At 42.3% G+C, this 19,946-nt stretch overlaps 1 protein-coding gene across 1 annotated transcript in view; it reads left to right on the forward strand.

Annotated features, from left to right (window-relative positions):
- The window catches only part of snrnp200 (small nuclear ribonucleoprotein 200 (U5)), a 47,173-nt gene that overhangs the window by 2,788 nt on the left and 24,439 nt on the right, over positions 1-19,946 (forward strand). Inside the window, exons 3-16 of the mRNA XM_072554008.1 lie at positions 2,287-2,458; positions 3,152-3,344; positions 5,314-5,369; positions 5,834-5,932; positions 6,420-6,572; positions 6,801-6,900; positions 7,999-8,135; positions 8,238-8,321; positions 9,494-9,667; positions 10,119-10,256; positions 10,411-10,566; positions 13,310-13,480; positions 17,633-17,826; positions 18,070-18,193. Of these exons, the coding sequence (XP_072410109.1) occupies positions 2,287-2,458; positions 3,152-3,344; positions 5,314-5,369; positions 5,834-5,932; positions 6,420-6,572; positions 6,801-6,900; positions 7,999-8,135; positions 8,238-8,321; positions 9,494-9,667; positions 10,119-10,256; positions 10,411-10,566; positions 13,310-13,480; positions 17,633-17,826; positions 18,070-18,193 (1,951 nt within the window). The remainder of the gene's footprint in view (positions 1-2,286; positions 2,459-3,151; positions 3,345-5,313; positions 5,370-5,833; positions 5,933-6,419; positions 6,573-6,800; positions 6,901-7,998; positions 8,136-8,237; positions 8,322-9,493; positions 9,668-10,118; positions 10,257-10,410; positions 10,567-13,309; positions 13,481-17,632; positions 17,827-18,069; positions 18,194-19,946) is intronic.

Below are 19,946 nucleotides of genomic sequence, written 5' to 3' on the forward strand. Positions count from 1 at the left end.
TCTCAAAACAAGGGAACAACATTTGCGATCCTCCAGTTTTCTGGCAGTACTCCTGTTGACAATGATGACATAAAGATCAAAGGCAAAGTGCAGTCTCCTTCCTGGCTTCCCAGAGAATCCGAGGATAAATCCCATCTGACCCAGGGGACTTGTATGTTTTCAGGTCATCCGAAATTGCTAAAACCTCTTCCTTGTCAACCACAATCCTATCTAATCTCGTGACCTGTATCTCCATATTCTCACTAACATTGTCCTTTTCCAATTTGAATACTGATGAAAAATATTCATTAAGCGCTTCCCCTATGTCCTCAAATTCCACACACAACTTTCCACCTCAATGTTTGATTGGCCCTTATCTTACTCTCATCATTCTTTTATTCCTGATATACCTATAGAAGGTCCTTAGAGTTTTCCTTGATCCTATCTGCCAAAAACTTCTCGTGTCCCCTCTTGCCTCTCCTTAGCCCTCTCTTTAGATCTTTTCTGGCGAGCTTATAACTCTCAATCCCTCTAACTGAGCCTTCATGCCTCATCCTCACAGAAGCTTTCTTCTTTCTCCTGACAAGAGCTTCAACATGCCTTTCCCCCAATTATACCTCTTTCCCTGCGGTATATACCTAAGTCTGATCATTGCTCTTGTAAACATAACCGAATTGTGGTCACTATCGCCAAAGTGCTCACCTACTTCCAAATCTAACATCGTTCCGGGTTCATTCCCCAATATGGCATCTCCCCTTGTTGGCCTGTCCACACACTGTGATAGAAAACCCTCCTGCACACATTGAACAAAAACTGACCCAACTTCACTGCTTGAACTATAGCATTCCCAGTCAATATTGGGGAAGTTAAAGTCACCCATAACAACTACCCTGTTACTCTTGTTCCTCTCCAGAATCATCTTTGCTATCCTTTCCTCAACATCGCTGGAACAACTCGGAGGTCTACAGATAACCCCCAACAGAGTGACCTCTCCTTTCCTGTTTCTAACCTCAGCCCAAACGACCTCCATGGATGAGTCCTCAAATGTTATCTCAGCTGCTTTAATACTACCCTTGATTAACATTGCCACCCCCACCCTTTACCATCTTCTCTGTTCTTACTGAAACATCTAAATCCCGGAATCTGCAATAACCATTCCTGTCCCTCCTCCAGCTATGTCTCTGAAATGGCCACAACATTGAAATCCCAGGTACCAACCCATGCTGCAAGTTCACTCACTTTATTCCAGATGCTCCTGCCAGTGAAGTACACTTATTTCAAACGAACAACCTGATTGCCAATGCCCTCTCGAGACCTTGTAAACCTATCTATGACCTCACTTCCCTCAACATCCTGTACACTGGAGCTACAATTCAGGTTCCCATTTCTCTGCAGTATTAGTTTAAACGTACCTAGAGAGCATTAGCAAATATCCCCCTTCCCCCCCGCCACCAGATATTGGTACCCCTAAGGTTCAAGTGAAGACCATACTGTTTGTCAAGGTCCCACTTTCCCCAGAAAGTGCTCCAATTATCCAAGAATCCAAAACCCTCCCTCCTGCACCATCCCTGCAGCCACATGTTCAGCTCCGTTCTCTTCCTGTTCCTCGCTTCACTAGCACGTGGCATGGGCAACAAATCAGAGATAACAACTCTGTTCAAGCTCTAAGCTTCCACCCTCACTCCCTGAGTTTCTGCCTAAGATCCCCACCTTTCTTCCCACCTATGCCCAATAGTTTTCTTCCTCACCTTAAACCTATGCTCTATAGTTGTGGACTTCTTACCCTGGGGAAAAGACCTTGACTATTCTATGAACAATTGTTTGTTGACAGTTCATCCTATTCTCCGTGTTCCAATCATGACTTCTTGTTCAGAAAAAAAATTATCTACTCATTCAAAGGATAGAAGAATTTTTTTGTGTCTCGGGGAATCGAGGAATGTGGCCAGTTGGCAAAAGAATGGATTGAAGTCCGAGAATGCTGGAGCACAATCCACAAAGCAACCAGTCCACTCCAGCTCCTGTATTTCATTTTCAGGAATTTGCTGAAGTATTGAATCAGTGGCAAGGTCTTCTTCATTCGGTATAACAGCCCTATTTCAGTAGTTATGGGAAGTTTACAGTTGAGCATGATAAATTTCACTCCTTTCAAACTTCTTATTCAGCCCAGAGGAAAATATTTGTAATCAGATTGCTTGGCAGTTTTCCACTAGCCTTTTGATTTTGTGTACAAATTTATGCTCAGGCTACATGAGATTTCTTATTTTAATTTCTTTGCTGTTAAAATGTGTTGAATCCTGTCTCATGTAGGAGGAGAAAGCGTGATGAAGACCGACATGATATGAACAAAATGAAAGGATACACTTTGTTGTCAGAGGGCATTGATGAGATGGTTGGAATTGTGTACAAACCCAAAACGAAGGAGACCAGAGAGACCTATGAGGTGCTGCTCAGTTTCATTCAGGCTGCACTTGGTGACCAGGTGAGAGATTTCAGTGATTATCATTTATCTAGTCTTGTTTCTTGCGATGTTATTGTTTTCACATTTCCACTCCATGCATTTGCCTTCCTTTAAGTTGTTTTAATTTTCACCTGTTATGTACCTGATACTTCATGTTGATTGTCTCATATTCTTTTATTTATTTGACCGTTGCTCTTTGAGGCCATTCCATACCACATGATTTCATAGAATCATAGCATCCCAACACAGTAGAAGCAGGCCATTTGGCTTTTGAGTCGGCGCAGATGCTCTGAAGAGCATCCCACTGAGACCTATGCTCTCCCTGTAACTTCATATCTTCATAAGGTTAATCCACCTGGCCTGCACAGCCTTGCACGCTATGGGTAGTTTAGTGTGGCCAGAGTACCTAGCCGGCACATCTGTTGACTATGGGAGGAAACCGGAGCAAACCCAAGCGCCCACAGTAGAATGTGCAAATTCCGTGCAGACAATTGCCCAAGTGGTGTGAGGCAGCACTGCTAACCACTGCGCCACTGTGTTAATTTGCCTGCCCTACTTCTGCATGAAAGATATATGTGTCATGGACAAGGTGAGCAGTAATTCATCAATAATTTCTGTAGATGCCGAACAAGCAAAATAAATTTATTTCAGGGAAATTTGTATTGCATGTGCAGTAGCTTGCAGTTTTCCCAACTGATTGGATTTTTTTTCTAGCCACGTGATATTCTCTGTGGAGCGGCAGATGAGGTTCTCGCTGTGCTGAAAAATGATAAACTGCGTGACAAGGAGCGACGGAAGGAAATAGAAATGCTCTTGGGACAGTTGGAGGATACCCGTTACCATGTACTGGTAAACCTTGGAAAGAAAATCAGTGACTACGGAGGAGACAAAGAAGTGCAGAATATGGGTATGCAGAATAAACAGTTGAAGGCTGAAGTGGGGAAAGAAGGGACTGCATCTTAATATTCTTGTCACATGAGTAGGCCAGTGAAGTGCCAATGAAGTACTGTGTGTTTTATATTACCTTAACTCTACTATTTCCCCTAACCATACTCCAAATAGATGAGAATAATTTATCCCTTTCAGTGCATGTAAGAGTGCATGAATTTCAGATTTTTTTTGATACCACAATTTGGACAGAGGTTTGAAAACAGTGAGGCCTCAGCTAATATATTTGATCTCTTTCTCCCTGTTCATGGGAGGAAATTCACTCGTGGGATAACCTCATCTGTCCACCCTTTTGATTAAATTAGATTCATGTGCTATTTTAATGTTCAACAGGAGCTGTCCCTATGAAATGTGACCTTGACCTTCTTCCCTTGGCTGCTTTTGTGGAGTACTTGATGTCGTATTGTTTCATATTGGAGTCACTGAGCTTTCTGCCTCAGCAGTTCTTCAGATTATTTTGTTTCAGTGTTTGTGATCTGAGCATTAAATTCTTGTGGGTGCACAATGGAGCTTCCTTTAATGCTCATGCTGTTTGCTTTTGAGCAACTGCAGCTATATGTTTGAAAATGGCTCTTGTAGCCTAGTTCTTCTAAGTTTGGATCTTCATATCCAAAGATTTCACACATGTAACTAATAATTTGCGTTTCTCTGAAACAGCAGTGTGAAAAGCAGCATTTTCCAGTGAACCTTATTTGTGCTAAATATCACTTGCTTCAGTTTTGATGATGAGATTATCAAGATCAAAACTCCAAAAATTGGATCAATTCTGAAACAAAAACAGCAATGTAGTTGGAGTACTGTTGGAGAAACTAAGCAGGTTTGGCAGCATCTGTGGGGAGAGAGAGAGAGAGAGAAAGCTGAGCACATGTTTTGAGTCCAGGGACCACCCACTTCAGAACTATCGAAAGCTCTGAAAAGATGATATCCTGAAGACATGAAGAGGGTGATGCACCCGAGTAAGTGAACAGGTGGAAACAAAGCCCGGAGTGAGAGCAAGACGGGCAGATCAGTGGAGAAAGAAAAGATGATAATGGAGACCATAATTTGGTGAAAACAGGTTGCTGTACTGAAAACAATCCATGTCAAGAGGATGGCGGGCGGGCGGGGGTGGGGGGGGTGGGGGGGGTGGGTGGGGGGGGTGGGTGGAGGGGGTGGGGTGGGGGGGGGGGGGGGAGGGGGAGGGGGAGGGGGAGGGGGAGAGGGAGGGGGAGAGGGAGGGGGAGAGGGAGGGGGAGGGGGAGGGGGAGGGGGAGAGGGAGGGGGAGAGGGGGAGAGGGAGAATGGGTTGAGGATGTAGAGAAAGGTGTTCAGATTGAAAAATGACACAACTTCATGGAGTCCTCAAGGTTGCAGGGTCACTAAACAAAATGAGATGCTGTACTCCTAGTTCTGAAGAAGGATGACCAGATCCTTGCATTGAGCCTCACTGGAGAACTGCAGCAGGCCTGAGACACAAATGTTGGCCAGGGAACATGGTGGAATGTTAAAATGGCAAGCAACTGGGAGTTTGGGGTTATTTTTGATGACCGTTGGCTCAGCTCTGCTGTCTGCCAGTTGGAGTCCTCAGTTGAGCAAGTCGGGACAACTGTTTGTGCAGAGACTTTTCTCTGCGATCTGGATTTAAACAAAAGAACAATGTTGTACTTTGGAAGACGTGTCATTGCTTTGATGGGATTGAACTGAGTCTTAATCTGTGTTATGGGACAGACAAAGCATCAATATAATAATGTTATAAGTGTTTCAGTTGGACTCAAGTCACATTCTGTAAGTCACATTCTGTAAGTCACATTCTGTTCCATGTTGCTTGTAGACTTGGTCTTGCATGCTTCAATGGAAAAACTCCCATTTCTATTTTGCTAATTTACTTCAGTTTGTGAGGGGAAAAAATTTGAACTAGAATAAATTAAGAGCATATCCTCCTCTTTTAGATGATAACATTGACGAGACATATGGAGTGAATGTACAGTTCGAGTCTGATGAAGAGGTGAGTGAAGTAACCTTATAAATCTTGTTGAAGTTGTTGAAACCCACGAGTTTATTATCTGACATAGGGAGAGTTGAAACTTAGTGCTTGTTACAGGGAGATAGTTGAACTGTTGTTTATAGATCAGTGCTGGCACAGACTGCATTATAACTGTGTCTGAGTGAGAATTGTTCATGCATTATTACACATGGACATACCTGCTACATGTGATTGACATGTCACAATAAATAGATGATAAAATGTCACAGCAAATGATAGCAATTTCACCCGCAGAGTTTGCTCCATGCAAGCCTTCAACTACCCTCAATCATCAGTTCGTAACATTGTCAGCATAAAACGTTTAAATCTATTTAGATGTCATAAATGGGAAATTGGTAATTTCCAAGGGTACCTGTAGATTGCACCTGAGTTTTATTTTCCTTTTTGTTTTAAGTTTGCTGTTTTATATCCAATTCTTATTGCAGGAAGGTGATGAAGATGCATTTGGTGAAGTGCGTGAAGAAGCATCAGATGAGGACACGGAGGGTGAGGAAGCTGACATCAGCTGCACACTTTCAGCAAATGTAAGTCATGCTATTAACCTTGGTTTGTTATGAATATGAAAAGACTTGTCGTAATGAAATCACAATATTTTAAAGAAACAAGGAGAGTGAGAGTACTTTAGTGCCATGCAGTAAACTGTAATAAACAGAAGTGGTGTGGATCTCCAATTAAAGTAGACCGCCTGAAGTCAAGTTTTGGATGGGTGAAATTAAAATGTTACATCTGTGTTATTAATGGAGTCATTCCTCTGTATCTGTAAGGGTTCGGTTCCTGAGGACCCTTGCAAAAGATGAAATTTGCAAGTGCAAAGCTCATCCAGAATTAATTTTAAAAATGGATTTAAAATCATTGAAATGTGAATTTGGCCCACAGATGTTGAATTTTGTTGACACTTATGTTTTTGGCCTGGATAGCCAAATTTGTAGTTTGTGATTTTGCAGATACTGAGTCTTGTGCAGAATGCTTACTGAGCATTTAAGTGAAATAGTGCTCTTCTTTTATATTTAGCTGGGTGCTGCTGGAGATGTACTGAGTGCAAAGAAGAAAGACCTGCATCCTCGAGATATTGATGCTTTTTGGCTCCAGAGGCAGCTCAGCCGCTTCTACGATGACGCTATTATGTCACAGAAAAAGGCAGATGAAGTCCTGGATATCCTCAAGGTGAGCTCCAAGATGATGCAAGGGTTGTTCGAACTGGGCACTGCCTTGTACCTTGAAATTACCAGATTGTTTGAATCTATTTTCCTTAACATTGCTTTCCTTAACACTCAACCTTGCATTTTCTTTTTACATCTTCAGTCAAATTTCAGTTGATAATACGCATTTGGAGTTACCTACGTTTTATTTATTATGTTTCATATTAACCTTTTCATATTTTTCCCTTATCAGACAGCTGGTGATGACCGTGAATGTGAGAATCAGCTTGTTTTGCTTCTTGGCTTCAACACTTTTGACTTCATCAAGATTCTAAGGCAGCATCGCATGATGAGTGAGTATCCTAAGATATGATGTGGAGATCAGAGTCTTGGACTGGGGTGGATAAGGTCAGAAGTTACAGGACGGCAGGTTATAGTCCAACAGGCTTACTTGAAATCACAAGCTTTCAGAGCATGAGTCCTTTTGTAAAGTACTCATGCTATCTAATGCTGGTGATCACCTCCAGAGACTGGTTATTCAGCATGTTGGCATTGCACTCTCACTATTTCTATGATCTGTCTGTAAATTCTGTACTGTGTGCTTCTCCTCACCTCACCTGATGAAGGAGCAGCGCTGCTAAAACTTTAGATTTAAAGTAAATCTGTTGGATGATAACTTAGTGTCCTGTGATTTATGACCTTTCCAAAGATATGTGTGGGTGTGCGCGTGCACGGACAATAGCATGTAATACCTATCACTGTTGAGGGATCAGCGTTGAGGTATTGTGTTGGTCTGCTCATAGTGACTCCAACTGATATTCAGAAATGGTCAAGTTTTTCACAAGTCTTTTGGACTGATGGGTGATTACGTACATTATGGGCTGCATGTGTCTGATCTGAAATAAGTTCGGGTTCCACAAAACCCAGTTTTCAGCAGACATCAGCCTCCCAACACAAATGATTCTAATTCAATGCAAGTTTCATTTTCAGTTGGCTGTTTGGGTTCGTGTACTTTGGGATATTTTTCTGAAGATGTGGCTGAGTAGGAAGAGTCCATTAGCATTTAATTATGGCACTCACTGCCCCCATTTAAAGTAAATGCCTCCACCAATAGCATCAAATTCTCCGTAAACAAATGTTCTCTCATTAACCCATACTTAGAACAAATGGTAGCATGGTCGAAAAACTCAAATGTTTTGGTCAGTCAGCTGTGGATCAGTGTTTGACTGGACTACTTGACTGTGCCACTGGGATGTACGATCTGAGATTTGTCCTTGAGTGACAGTGTGAGAGATAGATGCATTATAGAATGGGCCATGACTTTGAACTTTTGAGTAGAGTTTTCGTGTTAGTCAAAAGTGAGAGTTTTCTGTCTCAGTTGACAAATGATTTGTATGTTTTTAGAATTGCTTTTATCCTCCATGCTAACTTTTTTTACTTCATCCTGGAAGTTTTGTACTGCACACTGTTGGCCAGTGCTCAGAGTGAGGCAGAGAAGGAGAGGATTCAGAATAAGATGGAGGCAGATGCAGAGCTTTCCAAAGTTCTCTACAAACTCCAAGAGACTGAAAAAGAGGACATAATTCGGGTAAGATGTAAAATAATCAGAAAATAGACCAAGGCTGATTATCAATACTTTGACCAAGTATAACTTTTATTGTACATTTATCAAAAGACATTTTTCTTTTAGGAGGAAAGATCCCGTCGAGAACGAGTTCGTCAATCCCGTGTGGATACAGACCTCGAAGCAATGGACCTTGATCGAGATGGAGAGGTTTGACTGAATTCAAATGTAATGTTGAAATCATTTATGGCAGCAGTGTTGTTGTGACAAAGCCAGCAAAACATAAAGCAGAAGGGCAGAGCTGAGTGGTTGGGTAAATTGTGATGAGAGATTTGTGGTTGATGAAATTGGTGTGGTTTCAAATGTTTGAATGCATTCTAACGGATGATTGCAAATGGGAAGCATGTTCACCCGGCATGTTTGGCACGATCTCGTTGATTGGCTGAAGACTGGGAGAGGATGCAAGAAACTGAAACTGGAATTTCTGTTCTTGATTACTGTAATTACTCACATTGTCTTGGTCAAGCCCTGCTTCAGATTAGAACCTACCTGTGAACATCAAGAAGATTCTTAGCACTCGAAACTTCAACAGTGAAAACTTAAGGAGTTTACCTGACATGATCAGATTGAACTACTCAAAATTATCAAGAAAATTATCTTAGACATGATGTTCACAGGTAGGTTTAACCATGAACAGAGACAAGCTTAAAAATAACTAAGGAGTTTGCAGTAGTGAGAGAAATTAAAAAGAACCTTTTATTTCACAGACTGACTGACTAGTGATGTAAAAATAAGACCAACAGTGCTGTTGATTCTGATAGTGTGATGAAGTTCAAGTGGTACCTTGCATTCCAGCAAGAGAAAATGAGAAGCAATTCGATGTACGGGAAAAATAAAGCATTAGTGATATTGAAACAGGAAGGTTCAGTTCGTCACCCTATCAATATGTTAAGCCTTGGGAGACAGCACTGAGATTGACACAACCTTTAGGTTTAGAGCACGTGTTTTAATTATTTGCCTTGCACCTGATATTTGATAATGTAAATGTAACTTTGAAAGATGAATTTTGGTTCATGTGAAGTGTGGATTCAAATTTCAACTTGGTGTTCTTGGACTTTCTGTGCAATACTTGACAGTGAAATCTCTGAGGAACAACACTGTCAATATGGCATCAGTATGTAACATGAAGTGCATTGCCAGGCTATCTGCTGAATTTACAATTGTCGAAATATTCAGTCAAAAAAACCTATGTCAGCAGAACTTGTGAAGGTGTATTGCCATGTCGCTGGTGATCATGGAGAATGCTCCTCCATTGTAGTCAATGCTTTCTTCACCAATTATCATTTTTTGGTTTCTGTTAATTGCACTGTTGACTCTTTTAGATTCTGGCTCCCAGGCAGGTTCTGGATTTGGAGGATCTGGCCTTTGCACAGGGGAGTCATCTTATGGCAAACAAGCGATGTCAGCTACCAGACGGTTCATTCCGCAAGCAACGCAAGGGGTATGAGGAGGTGCATGTGCCAGCTCTTAAACCGAAGCCATTCAGCTCAGATGAGGTGAGAGATCAGTATACAGTCTTCAATCAATTGCAGAAGCTTTCGTTTGTCAGTATTGATTCACAATCAGCTGATAAGTGGCATTGCTGATGATGGCAAACATAATCTGACAACTCTGGAGATGTAAATTCTAAACTAAAAATGCAAGACAGGTCAATCAGTATCCAAAACACAGTCTTTTCTTTTCTGTCAGATGCTGAAAGATTGAGTGACATGAAAACTAAGGTGCAAACAATGTCTCTGCAACAATTGAACTCCCATCCTAGTGCAGCACTGTGTTCTCCAACTGGGAGGAGTTTTCACAATCATGCTGAAATGGATCATGACTGTATTCTGATTCTGTACGTTGTCTCTTATCGTATTAAGATCCAACGTTGAAGAACCAGTGAGACTGGGATATTGTTGTTTATTTGTTTTTCTGCTCAGTATTCAGGTATTTCTTATCTTGTAGCAACTGATATCTGTAGAGAAGATGCCGAAGTACACGCAAGCAGCATTTGAGGGCTTCAAAACACTGAATCGGATTCAAAGTAAGCTGTGCAAAGCAGCCATGGAAACCGACGAAAATCTGCTATTGTGTGCTCCCACTGTGAGTAAACACGAATTTATACTGTTTGTATGTGTCATTGTGTATCCCTGTGGAGAGTGTGACAAGCACCTTGGAATTTGTCATCAGTTTATGCACCATGGCTTTGAGCACATTTTCAATTCTGAATCTAAATTATTTTTTCCTACACTTGTAGGGTGCCGGTAAGACCAATGTGGCTCTGATGTGCATGTTACGTGAGATTGGGAAACACATTAATATGGATGGAACCATTAATGTCGATGACTTCAAGATTATTTACATTGCACCGATGAGATCACTGGTTCAGGAGATGGTGGGCAGTTTCAGTAAGGTGAGGACAGGTATACGATGAATCATGCAGCCAGCACAATCTTCAAAAGCAAGAAGAGTAACTTGGTCATGTCAACGTTAGATGTGATTTTTTTTGCATTGCATCAAGTGTGATTTGGTGGAGAAGCTTTATACATATGTTATTGGTCTAGAAATCCAGAGACCTGGACCAGTAATCATTTTAACACATGTTTAGGTTTTAACATAACACTGTGAATTTGATTTTGTGAATTGATTGATTTAAATAAACTGATATCAAAAGCCAGCAACAGTAGTGGAAGGGAAAAAGAAATCCCTACAAAGAAAAATAACTACTCAGAAGTGACTTGCACAACCATTATTGACTTGATGGTAGTTGGTGATGACCAATAAATGCAGCCCTTGCTCGTGACCCATACAGCCCATAAATGAATGAACTGAAATAAATGATTAATTTTCAGATTTCCTGAGGACGAAGGAACAAAAAAATTAGGAGCAGGTTTAGGCCATTTGGCCTCACAGAGTCTGCTCCATCATTCAGTCAGATAATGGTTGATCTAGTTATGGCATCATCTCCACATTCTGACCTACGCAGGGTAGCATGTCACTCCTTTGTTGGTCAAGGTTCTTTTTACTTCAGTCTTAAAGATATTCAATGACGACTGCAACAACTCTTTGGGCTAGATAGTTCCAAAGACACTCCAGCATCTTAGCAAAAACTAATTTTCTCCATCTTTGTTTGAAATGGGTAGCTCTTCAGTTTTAAATGGACGATCCTTCTGTTTTAAAATGTCCCCGACTTCCACTCACTCCCACAAGAGGAGTTATTCTTTGAGCAGCCGTTCTATCAAGTTGTCTCAGGACCTTGCAATTCAGTTGGAATTGTCATTCTTCAACAGTATAATGGATGCATGTCCAACATGACTTGATATGAGATGAACACAATCTTCCCCTTTTCCTGCCTACCAACCCCAGAAACGAGTGAGTGAACCTTCTGTGGTTGCCTTTCATGTATTTCTGTGCTTCCACGCGACTTCATCCGTGGTCTCACCAAAACGCTTTCTCACCATAGCAAGATGGCCGGACTATTCCATTTCTGTTTCATGTGTGTAACTTAGTACAAACTACCTTTAATTTTGCAACTTAAGAAATCGCAAAGACAATCAGATAGTTAAAGAATTCTTTAAACTTTGTCATAATAAAGTAAAATAAAATAAAACATGTCAAGCCTCAGAACCCAAAATAACTATTACTGATTAATGGGAGAACTTAGCTATAATTCCAGCCAACAGCACCTGTCCCCGGACATGTTCATAGTTTGATCGTTGTACAGTGTGTTTCTGACACTACGAAGGTTTGCAAGTTTCTGTCTTTGTCTTTTGCAGTGGCTCGGTTGATGCCAGGTGGTCCACCTAGTTTCATTTCTTTGTTGAAACTTTGGAGTAAAACAACTGAATGGCTTGCTCGGCCACTTGAGAGGGTGGTTGAGAGTCAAACGATTGCCATGACTCTGGGGTCATGTGTCAGTCTGACCAGATGCGGATGGCAGATACCTTCCCTGAAGGATGTTACTGAACCAGATGGGTTTTTCCACCGATCGGCAGTGTTTCGTGGTCATTGGTAGAGTCTTAATTCCTGACTGGATTTGAATCCGGGTTCCCACAAGATGAGCCGAGTTTCTGGTGAAGTAGCTTCGCTATAGGAGCACGAGGCCTTCGCCTCCAAACAATATCAAGCAGTCTCCCTCACAAATCTGTATTTATCTTGATCTAACTTGAATCTATTTGTCATTTGTCAATGATCCATTAATTCCAAGCCAAAGAGCTAAGGAACAAAGAACATGAGACTGGAAGAAGCTGGAGTGATAAGCAGCATGAAACTGTTGTGACATAGGATTTCCACTGACTTCATTGGGCAGAGGTAGCAAGGGATTGGTAGAATAGACACAAGGTTGAAGGTGATGTTTGAGTGGTGTTAGCACAGGTCAAGATGAAAACAGTGGAGATTTCATCAAGTTGGATGAGGCTGGAGAGGAGCACATAAAAGCCAGCTTGTCTTGTTTTCATGTTCACCTGGGCTTAGTTGTCACACTTGTGGGCTTAAGTTCCAATCCTGAGAGATGTCAGCATAGTCTGAGCTGAGCCTTCAGTGCACCAGTGATTGAATGCTTCATTGGATGGTCCTCTCGACCTGTGAAGATAGATCTAAAACAAACCTCCTTATGATTTGAAGAAGAACATTGAAGCCATCCTGTTGTCCGAACCACCACTTATCCCCCAGCTAATACGACCAGTCATAACAGAAATTGCTGGAAAAGCTAAGCATGTCTGGCAGCACCTGTGCAGAGAAATCAGTTAATGTTTCAGATCCAGTGACCCCCTCCTCTGAATCAATGCACTGATCACTGTTTGATTTGCAACCCCTTGGTGTCTGTGGTATGGCTATTGTCCAAGTAACAAAATGCTGAACCATGAAAAGGGCAAGTGCTTTGGGTAACCTGAGGACGCATGAACCTACATCACCATCCCCTGGAGGATTGTGGAATAATCACGGGAAATAGATTTCTCAAGGGACCTGTTTTAGTGGTCATGGTTAAAGACTGCATTGCTTGGGCCATTTGAAGAATCTGTACGCAAGTATTTCAGTGTCTGTACGTCTCAAGTTTGAATGAGAATAGTCACTTGAGTTGTCCAACTTGAAAAGGCTGGATTTAATTAATAATCTTTCTGACTTGATTTCACACTGCTTTGTGTTTCTGCTGACAGCGTTTAGCAAGCTATGGAATCAGTGTCGCAGAGCTGACAGGGGACCATCAACTGTGCAAAGAGGAGATCACTGCAACCCAGGTGATTGTGTGCACCCCAGAGAAGTGGGACATCATTACTCGCAAGGGAGGAGAGCGTACTTATACTCAAATTGTGCGACTCATGATAATTGTGAGTATGTAATATTCTTTGATCTTTCCCAACAGTGGTGTTATACTTCACTTCGTGATTGGCATGAAATTCATCACACAGTGCTGCTCATGGAAAATCCCACTTGAGTGTCACCACATAGCATGTCGCACAGTCACTGGTGTGTGCTACACTTGTCGAAAGTGGGGTGACGTTGAAGCACATTGGCAGAGTGAAGTCAAAAATATTTTTTATTGCATTTAACTGTCCTCATACTTGACTGGGAATACTAAGTGCTTAAAAAAAGTGTTGCTGGAAAAGCGCAGCAGGTCAGGCAGCATCCAAGGAGCAGGAGAATTGACGTTTTGGGCATAAGCCCTTCTTCAGGAATGAGGAGAGTGTGCCAAGCAGGCTAAGATAAAAGGTAGGGAGGAGGGACTTGGGGGAGGGGTGTTGGGGTGCGATAGGTGGAAGGAGGTTAAGGTGTGGGTGATAGGCCGGAGAGGGGGTGGGGGCGGAGAGGTCGGGAAAAAGATTGCAGGTCAAGAAAGCGGTGCTGAGTCCGAGGGTTGGGACTGAGAAAAAGTGGAGGGAGGGCTCCAACCACAAAGGATGAATGCAGATTTCTCCAGCTTCCTCATTTCCCCTCCCCCCACCTTATCTCAGTCCCAACTCATTTTTCAGCTCTGATATCCAGCATTTGCAGTCCTCACTTTCTCCTGGGAATGCTTAATGTTGATCTTAGAAATGTGAGACGAAAGCAGTTTCTTAGCTATACTTAAGTAACCTGTTTAGCAGAAAACAAACAGCCTGCTAGGACCTATGCTTTACAGAACTGCAGATGCTGGAAATCAGAAACAATAACAGATATTCGGGTTAGAGAGATGTACAGCATGGAAACAGACCCTTCGGTCCAATTCGTCCATGCCGACGAGACGTCTGAACCTAATCTAGTTTCATTTGCTTACATTGGGCCCCTATCCCTCGAAACTCTTCCTATTCTTCCCATCCAGAAGCCTTTCAACATTGTAGTAGTACCAGCCTCCGTCACTTCCTCTGGCAGCTCATTCGATACATACACCACCCTCTGCTTGAAAAAGTTGCCCCTAAGTCTTTTTAAAATTTTTCCCCTCTCTCTGAAAACATATGTCTTCTAGTTCTGGGCTACCCTACCCCAGGGAGAAGACCTTGTCTCTTTACCTTATCCATGCCCCTAATGATTTTACAAACCTCTATACGGTCAACCTTCAGGCTCCGACGCTCCAGAGAAAACAGCCCCAGCCTATTCAGCCTTTCCTTTCACCTCAAGTCCTTGAACGCTGACAACATCCTTGTCAATTTTTTCTGAACCATTTCAAGTTTAAGACAGGTGGGACTAGCTTGGGTTGGGATATCTGGACGGGTTGGACCAAACGGTCTGTTTCCATGCTGTACATCTTTATGACTCCATGACAACATCCTTCTGATAGGAGGGAGACCAGAGTTGCACACAAAATTCCGAAAGTGGCCTAACCAATGTCCTGTCCAGCTGCAACATGACATCTCAACTCCATACTCTGACCAATAAATGAAAGCATAACAAACGCCGCTTTCACTATCCTATTTACCTGGGACTCCAATTTCAAGGAACTATGAGCCTGCACTCCGAGGTGTCTTTGTTCAGCAGTATGCCCCACGACCTTTTCCACTAAGTATATGAATCCTGCCCTGGTTTGCCTTTCCAAAATGCCGCACTGCGCAATTATCTAAATTCAACTCCATCTGCCACGCCTCAGCCCAATTGTCCATCTGATCAAGATCCCATTTTACTCTGAGGCAGCCTTCTTCGCTGTCCACTGCACCCCCAATTTTGTTGTCATCTGCAAACTTAATATCTCCTATGTTCACATGCAATTCATTTATTTTCATGATGAAAAGCAATGAACCCAGCACTGATCTTTGTGGCACGCCATTGATCACAGGTCTCCAGCCTGAAACACAACCCTTCACCACCACCCTCAGTCTTATATCTTCAAGCTGGTCTGTATCCAAGTGGCTAGTTCTCCCTGTATTCCATGTGATCTAATCTTGCTAATCAGTCTCCCATGGGGAACCTTGTCAAATGCCTTACTGAAGTCCATGTAGATCACATTGACCCCACTCTGCTCTCATTTATCCTTTTTTGTTACTTCAAAATACTCAGTTAACTTTGTGAGACATGATTTCCATGCACAAAGTGATGTTGTCTATCCCTAATCAGTCCTTGCCTTTCCAAATACTTGTAAATCCTGTTCCTCAGGATTCCCTCCAACAACCTGTCCAACACACATGTCAGGCTCACCGGTGTATAGTTTGCTGGCTTTTCTTTACTGCCTTAAGTAGTGGCACCACATTAGCCAATCTCCAGTCTTCCGGCACTTCACGTATGACTATTGATGATACAAATATCTCAGCAAGGGGTCCAACAATCACTTCCCTAGCTTCCCCCAGAGTTTGAAGGTAAATCTGATCATGTCCTGGGGATTTATCGACCTTTATACATTTTAAGACATCCAGCTCCACCTCCTGTGTAATATGGACATTTTGGATGATGATACCATCTGTTGTCCCACATTCTATATCTTCCATGTCCTTCTCCACAATATATACTGATGCAAAATACTGATTTAGTATGTCCTGTGGCTCCACACATACGCTACTTTGCTGATCTTTGAGGGGCACTATTCTCTCCTAGTTACCCTTTTGTCCTTAATGTATTTGTAAAAGCCCTTTCGACTCTCCTTAGCCCTATTAGCCAAAGCTATCTCATGTCCCCTTTTTGCCCTCCTGTTTTCCCTCTTAAGTATACTCCTACTGCCTTTATACTCTTCCAAGGATTCACTCGATCTCTGCTGTCTATACCAGACATATACTTCCTTGCCTTTCTTAACCAAAGCTTAAATTTTTCTCGTAGCATTCCCTATACCTACTAGCCTTGCCTTTCACCCTAACAGGCACATACTGTGTCTGGACTGTTGTTATCTCATTTTTGAAGGCTTCCCATTTTCGGGCGGTCCCTTTACCTGCGGACATTTGTCCCCAATCAACTTTTGAAAGTTCTTGCCTAATAACATAAAAATTGGCCTTCCTCCAATTTGGAACTTTAAGTTGTAGATACAGTCTATCCATTTTCCATCACTATTTTAAACATAATAGAACTATGATCGTTGGTCCCAAAGTGCTCCTCTACTGGTACCTCTGATACAGATGTACTGATACTTGCCCTGCCTTATTTTCCAGGAGGAGGTAATTTTGCACCTTCTCTAGTTGGTCCAACCACATTCTAAATCAGAAAATTTTCTTGTACATAGTTAACAAATTCCCCTCCGTAATTCCTTAACACGATGGCAGTCCCAGTCTATGTTTGGAAAGTTAAAATCGCCTACCATTACCACCCTGTTTTTCTTACAGGTAACAGAGATCTCCTTACAAATTTGTTTCTCAATTTTCTGCTGACTATTAGGAGGTCTACAGGACAATCCCAATAAGGTGATCATCCCTTTCTTATTTCACAGTTCCACCCAATTAACTTCCCTGGATGTATTACCAGGAATATCCTCTCTCAGCACAGACGTAATGCTATCCATCAGCAAAAACGCTGCGACCCCTCCTCTCTTATCCCCATATCTATCCTTCCTAGAGCATTTGGGTCCTGGAACATTAAGCTGTCAGTCCTATCCATCCCTAAGCCACATCTCTATGATTGCTAGGATATCCCAGTCCCGTGTTCCTAACCGTGCCCTGAGTTCATCTGCCTTCCCTGTAAGGCTCCGTGCAATGAAATAAATGCAATTTGTCAGTCCTATCTTGTTCACTGCTTTGTTCCTGCCTGTCCTGTCTCTGATCTCTTTCCTCACAATCATCATGGGTCCAACTCCCCCCACCTTCGTAGTTTAAATCTACCCAAGCAGCTTGAGTAAATCTTCCTGCCAGTACATGAGTGCCCTTCCAATTCAGGTGCAATCCGTCCTTCTTGTACACGTCACTTCTACCCCAGAAGAGTTCCAATGATCCTGGAAAAATTGAGAACAAGGCTCACTCGACCTGAAACATTAATTCTGCTTTCTATCCATGTGTGCCACCAGACGTGCTGAGTTTTTCTAGCAATTTGTGTTTTCTTCCCTTTGCTTCACGCACTTGCCGCAAGTTAATTATGCCCTGCCTTGTCTTCCTCAGGATGAGATTCACCTCCTGCATGATGATCGCGGTCCAGTATTAGAGGCCTTAGTTGCCAGGACAATTAGGAACATTGAAATGACTCAAGAAGATGTGCGATTGATTGGGTTGAGTGCCACGCTGCCTAATTATGAAGATGTTGCAACTCTTCTGCGAGTTGATCCAGCTAAAGGTCTTTTCTATTTTGACAACAGGTAATTCATGCCAACACATTAATTGTGCCTTGTGCTCAGATGTATCTCTTAGGTCAAAATGACAAATTTAAATACTTATTGGTGGTACTGAGAAAAGGTTTTGGGGAAGAAGGAAGAGTCAGAATACGAATGTAAAACACTGCTCATACAATAAGATGCAGATCACAATGGGGAATGTAGTTTTCATTTAAGCAGAATGTGAATTTCCTGCATTGAATATTCATTCTATTGTCTTTCACCCAGTTTTCGTCCTGTTCCACTGGAGCAGACATATGTTGGAATAACTGAAAAGAAAGCAATCAAACGTTTCCAGATTATGAATGAGATTGTTTATGAGAAAGTGATGGAGCACGCTGGAAAGAATCAGGTCAGTGATCTTTTTTGCAGGCGTGAATTATATCTCCACCCCACCACTACCCAGGAGGTGCCATACTTAGATTCTCATTCACAGGCCGGGACTATCAAACTTGGTTGAATGAAACTTTAAATTCAGTTTCTGTGTCTCACCAAAGCTAACCTCTGCTTGAATCTTGGTTTGATCTCCCCAACAATGGAACCAGTTTGCCACCATTGTTCACTCTGCAGGGCCAAGTAATACCTTCCATTGTGATCGTATTGCAATCCATGCTAAATCCTTGAGGATGTTGTTGTCACTTATTCACTGAGGGTTCTTAGATGAGGATCTGGAATGCGAGTCACAGTAGTGCAGATATGACTCAATACATTGTTGACCTGTTGTTCCTGGTAGTCAGAAGTTGCATTCCACTGAAAAAATGTGAAACGTGCTCGAACAATTGTGGATGCAACGCCTGACAAAGTACGGGTACAGTCAGTTCTTCGATAACACAGTAGTTGCTTTCTTGTGCAGCCCCGCTTTATAGAAAAGTAGCTCTTTAGAAACAGTGTTTAAGGCCATAATACAGAGGATCAGAAGTTAGGCCATTATGCCCATCGAGTCTGTTCCACCATTCAATCATGGCTAATAAATTTCTCATGCCCATTTTCCTGCCGCTTTGATCCCTTTAACAATCAAATTATTTCAGTCTTAAATACGCTGAATGACTTGGCCTCCAAAGTCTTCTGTAGCAGTGAATTCCATATATTCACCACTTTCTGGTTGAAAAAAGTTTCCCCTTATTTCTGTTGTAAAAGGCCTTCCCTTTACTCTAAGGCTGTGCCCTCGGGTCCTAGTCTCTCAGAGCAATGGAAGCATCTTCCCAACATCTACTCTGTCCAGACCATTCAATTTTCTGTATGTTTCAATTTGATCTCCCCTCATCCTTCTAGACTCCATTGAGTATCGACCAGAGTCCTCAAAAGGTTACTCATATGTTCAGCTTTTCATTCCTGGAAACATTCTCGTGAACCTCCTCTGAACACAGTCCAGGGCCAGTGCCTATTTTGTGAGAGAAGGGGCCCAAACATGCGCTGAATACTCCAAATGTAGCCTAACCAGAGTCATAAAGAGCCTCAAAAGTACATCTCTGCTTTTATATTCAAGTCCTCTCAAAATAAATGCCATCATTTCATTTGCCTTCCTGACTACTGACTCTACCTGCAAGTTTACCTTGAGAGAATCTTGGACTAGAACTCCTAAATCTCTTTGCACTTCAGACTTCTGAATTTTCTCCCCATTTAGAAAATAATTCATGCTTCTATTCTTCCTACTAAAATGCATGACCTCATAGTTGGCCATGCTGTACTCCATATGCCACTTCTTTGCTCAATCTTCTAACCTGTCCAAATCCTTCTGCAGCCTCCTCATCACCTCACTGCTTTCTGTCCCTCAACCTATCTTTGTTGTCTTGTCTGCAAACTTAGCAAGAATGCCCTCAGTTCCTTCATCTAGATTGTTAATGTGTAAAGTGAAAAGTTGTGTTCCCAACACTGAGCCTTGGGGAACACCATTTGTCACCGGCTGCCATCCTGAGAAGGACTCTTTTATCCCCACTCTCTGCTTTCTGCCAGACAGCCAAGCATCTATCCATGCTAGCCCCCTACCTCTGACACCATGGGCCTTTGTCTTAGTCAGCAGCCTCCTTTGTGGCACCTTGTCAAAGGCTTTCTCGAAGTACATTGGCTCTCCTTGATCTAACCTGCTGGTGACTTCCTCAAAGAAT

The sequence above is a fragment of the Chiloscyllium punctatum genome, chromosome 35 (genome assembly GCF_047496795.1).
Source record: "Chiloscyllium punctatum isolate Juve2018m chromosome 35, sChiPun1.3, whole genome shotgun sequence".
Classification (NCBI taxonomy): Eukaryota; Metazoa; Chordata; class Chondrichthyes; order Orectolobiformes; family Hemiscylliidae; genus Chiloscyllium; species Chiloscyllium punctatum.